The sequence below is a fragment of the Uranotaenia lowii genome, chromosome 1, assembly GCF_029784155.1.
Source record: "Uranotaenia lowii strain MFRU-FL chromosome 1, ASM2978415v1, whole genome shotgun sequence".
Classification (NCBI taxonomy): domain Eukaryota; kingdom Metazoa; phylum Arthropoda; class Insecta; order Diptera; family Culicidae; genus Uranotaenia; species Uranotaenia lowii.
The window spans coordinates 94,978,620-94,985,698 of NC_073691.1; the positions used below are offsets into that span (position 1 = coordinate 94,978,620).

Consider the following 7,079-nt stretch of genomic DNA (forward strand, 5'->3'; position numbering starts at 1 on the left):
AGCTATCGTTCTACTCGTTCACTCGCATTACGGAGACGAAGACCGACGCTCGCTTGTACTCGGACTGCAGTTTAGTGGTGAGGAAGCAGTAAAAAAGCGATCTCTGCAAGTGAAAACGTGCCGTGAAGTTTCAGTGTGCAAAAATCACTTTAAACTAGAAATACTTTTGTTACCGTTGCTCCCCGCACTTTAAATTAGCAGAAAAATGTCTGAGGAAAAGAAGGTAAGTGAAATCGGTGCGAATTGTGGTGTAAATGATCGGAGTTTCGTGTTTGAAAGATTGCTGTTTTCCACCATTGTGATTTGCTCCCAGCCGGAAAAAGAAGGGAGACGCCATATAATGGCGCACAGGCAGTTTAACAGCGCGCTAGCGAATTATCAATCTGCACGCTTTATCGGCTGGAAAAACTAATGCTGTTATTTTATTTTTCCAATTTTCGATTTATTTCCCGATTTTCGTCTTCGGTGGTACCATTTCCGGTGATGGCTCATAGGGATCCGAGTCTGAGCATATCAACTTGAAGGTGCTAGGACAGGACAATGCTGTGGTCCAGTTCAAAATCAAGAAGCACACACCCCTACGGAAGTTGATGAACGCCTACTGTGATCGGGCGGTAAGTTCTTTCATTCCTGTTCTTTCTCGTTTTACATGAATCCTTAGTTGCTAATTCAATGAAACATGAATTTTTTTTTCTGATGAATAAGAAACACCTAGAAAGTCGCACACTAGGATAAATGTTGCTTGTGTGTGTGCGCGCTCAACGTATACCGATTAGGGTAGTTCCACATAATTTGCTACTGGTTGTTTGGCGCGACCCTTTGCGGTTACAAGATTTTAAAGAGGAGAGCGATTGGGCGTAGAACGACTTTGTTTCTTCCGGAAAAACCGTCAGTTTTTTGTATATCTTAAATTTAAGTTCGAGTTAGTAGATTTATCATTAAACGAGGTACTGGAGTCGTACTTATTAAGTGACTTGCAATGCCTTTCATAACTTTTTTTTTAAATCAGTAAAAAATATGCCAAACCAAGCCATCGCCTGAGAACTGCACAATTCGTATATATTAAACACTAGAATAATATGCAATGTTTTGAAAAGACGAGTTAATATTTTGAATCATTTTCACAAATACATATCCTAGTTTTGGATGTAACATGCATTGAGAAATAATATTTATCATTTTACCAAAAAATTATTATTTATTGGGTTGGTTATAAACAAACTTATGCAAAAGCATTGGAAAGTGATTTGACATCTACCAAAAAAATCAATCGATTGATGCATCACCCAAAAAAAAAAAAACAATTTACAAATGCGCCGTTTATAAGCAACATTGCTTTTAATTTAAAAATCCTTAAAGTCAAAATTTCCATATTTTACCGAACAGCGGAAAAGAAGTCTAAAAATATAATTGCACTGAATATCAAGTACAACCCATAAGCTTCCAAATAAGCTAAGCAGATAAACAGTAGATTGATTAATAACAGAGATACGCACGATATAAAATGATTTGTTTTGGAAAAAGATTTTAAACTCTTGGCCGTAGTGTTGGATAGTTGATTATATTTTGTGCATGGTAAGGATTATTTATAAACTGTAAATGCATAATTTTTTTTCGATAGTGTTCTTCGAAAATTTGTCAACATTAGTAAGAAATCTTTCAATTTATTCATTGTTTCCTTGGCTCTTTTCAGGGTTTGTCCATGCAAGTCGTCCGATTCCGCTTCGATGGCCAGCCGATCAATGAAAATGACACCCCGACGACGCTGGAAATGGAAGAAGGAGACACGATTGAGGTGTACCAACAGCAGACTGGCGGACAGCTTTACTTTTAAATCATAATCTAAAAACAATGTGCGTGTACACCAACAAACTAAAAAACCCACTTCCGAGGTCAAAGTGAGAAGACAAAGCACTAAATAAATTTTTTTTTGTAAGTCACAGAGCCCACATATTCTCAACACAACCTTACACGACTTAAGATGAACTCAATTCCAAAAGCTTAGAGAAAGAGAAGGCGCGAGAGAAGAAAACAATTAAAGTATGAGCTGTTTTTAGTGCGAAGATCCTGCATTCAGCATCTCACGACATGGTCGCCAAACAAGGAAAACGATAATTTATGTTTTTGCTTTCAAATTCCATGTGCAACCCGGATGTAGTTTTTTTTTCTTTCCAAAACAAAATACATTTTAATTTTTAAGGCAGGTCAAAATCTGATACAAAATAAATGAGACAATTAAGTATTTAAAGATTTTTTTTATTAAACAAAATTGAATCGAAAGAATATTCCCTACATTCGATCAGAAAGCTTCCCCACAGCCGATCTTAAATTGCCGTACACTTTACTGGCTGGTGATCCTAAAATAAGATGGCTGATGGCCCTTTTGGCGTACTGAATATTTTTGTAATTTCCAAGGATGTGAATTTTAGAGTCCTGTAGCACAATTCTGGTTTTTGTGCTATTTTCCAGGGTGAACTTGGTGCGGCCGCCCTTACCGGCCAATCGCCCAATGGCTCGACTGAGGTGGTCACCTTTTAGCATTTTCACGTCGGTAACCTCGAACGATTCAATGAATAGATCATCCAGCCGAAGGAGTGCCAATGCATCGTCCACTTCGAAGCCCAGAATGAATGCCTTAACGAAGTCGGCACCCTTCTGCAGGTTGGCGGAATCTTTCGTTTCCGGACCCAGTCGAATTTCTACCTGTTTACTTTTGATGTTGTAGCGGATCTGCAGCAGAAGTTGTTCGACGATTGGTGTGAATATTTTTAACCATTGCTCCTTCAACGCCGATTGTCTGGAAAGATTTTGAATTCGTAACGTGAGTAATAGTATAATAATAAATATACATATTACAGTTTAAGGGGGGGGGGGGGGGGGGGGGGGCGGTAGGGTCTAACGGGTATAAAAAAAACACCATTTTCACGATTTTTTTTAGAGTTATCGTTCAAACAAATGTATTCAAACTTTTTGCATTATACAAAGCATTGTTAAAAGAACATTTAGTAATTTTTTCGTAGAAAAATATTGAAAAATGAGCCGGTGACGGAGCATTTTCGAGGATGCCTTTTAGAAAGCAGGATTTGCGGTGGACACTGTATCTCAGCACAGAATCATCTGAAGTCAAAAAATCAGAGCAAAATATTTTTAATAGATGTTTTTCTGGACCCCAACGTTTTTATTTAACTTAAAAATATTTTTATGAAATTTTTGTGGCTGTTTGAAGTAAAAACTACGATTTTTCACTTAAAAATCCACCATTTTTCACCTCTAAAATCTCCCCAGAGTAAAAAAAACAAAAAAGAAAAACGTTGGGATCTGGTATTTTATATATAGAAAATATGTTCGAAATTTGAAAAGAATCGGATAAGTAGTTTTCAAATGACGATGTCCACGGACTTTAAAAATGTGCTTTCGAGAAAAACGCGCTTGAAGTTTCTGCTCTTGCTTACTTGCAGTATTAGATAGGAGGAGATAAAGGCCTATAACTTCTACAGTTTTGCTTCAATTGACTTGAAAATTGGACACAACATTCTTGAAATGTTTTACAATAAGAAAATAAAAAAATAAAAAAATCGATTTTTTGAAAGTGTTAGACCCTACCCCCCCCCCCCCCCCCCCTTAAGAAATTTAAACATATGCATATTAAAGATTAAGAAAAATAAGAGAAAAAGTAACGTAATATTTTAATAAGAAATTACTATTTTTCAAGTTGGTAGATCGGTAGAACTCTATGTACAAAGAGTAGATTACTAATTATTTTTGCTATGTAGGTAGAACCAGGCTTGTTCGAAGACGAACATAAAATTGAACCGGAAATGATGATAAAAATATAATAATAAGGGTAATTTTCAGAGAATCTTCATTAATTTTGGCTGATCAAATGAATATTGTTTACCAAACGGTTTATTCCTCTAAAATAGCCGAAGCATGATTTTAAGTTCCATATTTTTTCTTGAAAGTTGGTTAAAAAAAGTGAAGTGTACATAGGTATAAAAAATATTTTCCCGTTTTTTTTTAAGTAGGAAAAATAAAAAAGGTAGGACTACTTTTGATAAAACATATAATACAATATTATTTAAACCCGATTGTCGTTTTTTTAAATAAAGCTATTAAACTAATAATTAGTAATAGATATTATAATTCAGTGAATTACACAGAGAACAAAATATGACATACCTGGATCTAGGAACAAACACTTTACGCACTTCCTTTCTGCTGCTAGGTTTGGTGGTTTCTGTTGAAGGTTTGGGCTTCTCCGTGGCAAGCACCTGCACATCAATTCCGTCGACTTCCATATTGTAGAGTTATTTAAAAGGTAAACTTTCCGGGGGCCTAATAAACACGATAACAAAATTTTGTGTTCAGTTTAGCACATGGCCGGGCGGGTAGTTTGTTGACAAAAGGAGCAGTTGAAATGCGAGACGTCAGTTTTGTTTTGGTTTTTGGTGTGCCCTTCAGAAACAGATTTACATAAACACGGTAAACAAAAATATTTATATTTAGGCTTCCATAAACTCTAAACACTTTCAACCCATATCAAACATCACTGGGTATTATTTGATGCAATACTGTAAATTTTCTCAATTATTTTGTAATTTCTTTATTTGAAACGGCATTAAGGCATTGAGGCATTAAGAAGCCAAACTCAATTTGTATGTTAACAATTGTTTGAGTGTGTTTTCTAGGGTGGTTGCTAAACCTTATGAACAATTTTTTTCCTGAAACTTGTAGCATCGTTTTTCTTGGCGAAAGAATGCAAGGAAGTGTACGGTTGAAAAACATCCTAATTTTAGAGGATAGCGAAAGTCATCGACGTCTTCAAGACATTTTCTTCGAAGTAAGTATCAAATAAATTCATTGCTATATATTTCAAGCGACACCTTCAAAATCTAAAATTAGTTGGAACAATAGGATGCGAGTCGTATATTGAGATTAACGAAAATGTACGTCAATGAATACGATAATTTATGAAAAAATAGTCACTTTTATTTGGTTATATTACTTGTAAAGTGAACAGCTCTACCGACAAAATTGTAACAAATTTCAATGATTACATTTTGTAATTGTACAGAAATCAGACCCGAATAACCTCTCAAGGTTAAAAGGTCTCTAATAAATATTATTATTTTGTAATTGTAATTGTTTTTTATTGATTCAACGTAAGACTATAGATACCAAATCATAGTTTGGGTCAAGAAAATTCATTTTGATAATAAGAAGTAAATTTAAAAAAATATATATATGCATGTAGGTACGTTGTTCGACAAAATTTTCACCTACCGTTGCTTGGGGATATTTAAATCTGTTGATACTCAATTCCATCATAATCAATGCTCTATTATTTGATTTCGATTACGATAAATTTCTTAATAACAGCAGCGAAGATAATACAGACTGTGTTGGTGTACAAATCTATTTTTTATCCATTTTAGACTGCCATCAAATATGCAACAAGTAACAAACATGTGATTTTTGTAACGGAGAAGCCGATCGATAACGTTTCACCAAAAATCCTACACAACTATGATAGCATATTCAAAAAAATTATATTTATGTAAGTTCATATATTAGAATCAGTATTAATGTAACGTTATCTGGTGCAAGCCGAAAAATAATTGTATTTATTTTTTTATTTTAAACAACTTACAGTTATTCTAGATCCCCGGAGGCAATCCTACTCAAGTTAAACGAAATTCAAAGCTGGAACTTTACACCGAGCTTGGTGATAATCGAATCTATCCACAAGATACTCGCAAAAACAGCTGGAATAGACGACATTCAGCAGCAGTATCTGAACAGTGTCTTCTTTGCAACAATTTTCGACACTGCGGCCTGTTTCAGTCGGAAGCTGAATGAAAACACCCCCTGTATACTGAGTGTTTCGAAAGACATGCACAACAGTGGTCAACTACCGGTGGAGATGTTCTTCCAAGCAGAAAGGGTTCTATCAAATCGAAATGTTTTGTCTTGTACAGACGTTCTTGACGCCTTACGAGAATGTTCGTAATTCGAAGCATTCATCAATAAAAAGAAAGCGTAGCTTCTAAATCAACCTTAGTTTATTAAGCTAGATATAATGACGTCATACCGTTTATGGCCAGGAAGGCTTTTCTCCTTCCTTTAGAACTTTGCCATACAGGGCACTCTTATCGCGGAACATGGTCATCCGTTCGGTTTCTTTCCTGTCCAGGAACCAGCCAAAGCCGAATCCTGCCATTGGAATCGCGAACAGGGCGTACTGGCGAGTTATTCCGAATACCATTTTAATAGATTTTCTATTGTAACTCCTGGTCCTGTTTCGGAAGGTTCTGTTGTAAGTTTCGACTCTTTTTCCACTGGCTAGTGTGGGAGTAATCCGCAGCTATACACCCAGCGGTTAGCGTGGGAAAGATGATAACAACTCTATAGCGACGCCACAAGGCCGCCAAAGACATGAAGCCTAAAATGGTGAAAAATATAATATTAAAATTCATTAGTAAAAGGAAAATTCGGGAAAATAAGCAAGTTTAAAAATTACTTCGAGGTGTTACGCAAAACTTTTGAGAATAGCACGCGAACCAAACTACGCAGCTGAGGTGCCAGATAGCCAGACTTTCCAGGATTTGTACTGATTTTTTAAAAACTCGAATTGTCCTGATTTTTGAAAACTTGTCTTTCAAATGTCCTGATTTTCTAACAAAACATCTCAATTATAAAAAGAATTTTTAGTCGAACTTGAACTTCGAAAAAATCGAGCTCACAACTGTTGCATAAATTAAGGCGTTTATAGCACGTGTATTTCACCTTCATTTATGCAATCTGAGCAGAGCTGCATTATTTCTATAGATTTAGAGGTATCTGAAATCTGAAAAATTCTGATTTTTTGTTCGCGGTATTCTGATTTTTGACAAAACATCCTAGCACCCCTGCAACGCAGTGACATGTGCTGTCAGTTTGCTCTCCCCTTCAGGAACAATTATTTAACGATGCACTTCTACTTTGTAGAACTTAACTTTGGTTTAAATGTTCTGGAGAAAAGTGAAAATTAAAATACACAAATTTGAGAAGTCCATTTTAAAAAAGTTGGACATTTAAAC

At 35.6% G+C, this 7,079-nt stretch overlaps 4 protein-coding genes across 4 annotated transcripts; 2 read left to right on the forward strand and 2 right to left on the reverse strand.

Annotated features, from left to right (window-relative positions):
- Positions 1 to 2,248, forward strand: LOC129751440 (small ubiquitin-related modifier 3). The gene is made up of 4 exons (XM_055746942.1): positions 1 to 223; positions 495 to 614; positions 1,694 to 1,853; positions 1,944 to 2,248. The coding sequence occupies exons 1-3, from the start codon at positions 206 to 208 to the stop codon at positions 1,832 to 1,834; spliced, it is 279 nt and encodes a 92-aa protein (XP_055602917.1). The 5' UTR covers positions 1 to 205; the 3' UTR covers positions 1,835 to 1,853; positions 1,944 to 2,248.
- Positions 2,236 to 4,418, reverse strand: LOC129751433 (RNA-binding protein pno1). The gene is made up of 2 exons (XM_055746931.1): positions 4,180 to 4,418; positions 2,236 to 2,797 (listed from the first exon to the last, which is right to left on the reverse strand). Exons 1-2 carry the CDS (start codon positions 4,296 to 4,298, stop codon positions 2,290 to 2,292), a joined length of 627 nt encoding a protein of 208 aa, XP_055602906.1. The 5' UTR covers positions 4,299 to 4,418; the 3' UTR covers positions 2,236 to 2,289.
- Positions 4,419 to 4,685: 267 nt separating this feature from the next.
- LOC129738609 (uncharacterized) lies at positions 4,686 to 6,760 on the forward strand. Its single transcript, XM_055729844.1, has 3 exons — positions 4,686 to 4,840; positions 5,436 to 5,557; positions 5,653 to 6,760. Exons 1-3 carry the CDS (start codon positions 4,706 to 4,708, stop codon positions 6,008 to 6,010), a joined length of 615 nt encoding a protein of 204 aa, XP_055585819.1. The 5' UTR covers positions 4,686 to 4,705; the 3' UTR covers positions 6,011 to 6,760.
- Positions 6,045 to 6,399, reverse strand: LOC129738610 (NADH dehydrogenase [ubiquinone] 1 beta subcomplex subunit 1). The gene has a single exon (XM_055729845.1). It carries the CDS (start codon positions 6,263 to 6,265, stop codon positions 6,095 to 6,097), a length of 171 nt encoding a protein of 56 aa, XP_055585820.1. The 5' UTR covers positions 6,266 to 6,399; the 3' UTR covers positions 6,045 to 6,094.
- Positions 6,761 to 7,079: the final 319 nt, after the last annotated feature.

Coding starts and splice junctions, on each gene's coding strand:
- LOC129751433 (XM_055746931.1), bottom strand. CDS start 4,298: ATGGAAGTCGACGGAATTGATGTGCAGGTGCTTGCCACGGAGAAGCCC. Junction 2,798..4,179: donor GTGTTTGTTCCTAGATCCAG/GTATGTCATATT, acceptor AAATCTTTCCAG/ACAATCGGCGTTGAAGGAGC.
- LOC129751440 (XM_055746942.1), top strand. Junction 615..1,693: donor ACGCCTACTGTGATCGGGCG/GTAAGTTCTTTC, acceptor GGCTCTTTTCAG/GGTTTGTCCATGCAAGTCGT.
- LOC129738609 (XM_055729844.1), top strand. CDS start 4,706: ATGAACAATTTTTTTCCTGAAACTTGTAGCATCGTTTTTCTTGGCGAA. Junction 4,841..5,435: donor TTCAAGACATTTTCTTCGAA/GTAAGTATCAAA, acceptor TATCCATTTTAG/ACTGCCATCAAATATGCAAC. Junction 5,558..5,652: donor TTCAAAAAAATTATATTTAT/GTAAGTTCATAT, acceptor AACAACTTACAG/TTATTCTAGATCCCCGGAGG.
- LOC129738610 (XM_055729845.1), bottom strand. CDS start 6,265: ATGGTATTCGGAATAACTCGCCAGTACGCCCTGTTCGCGATTCCAATG.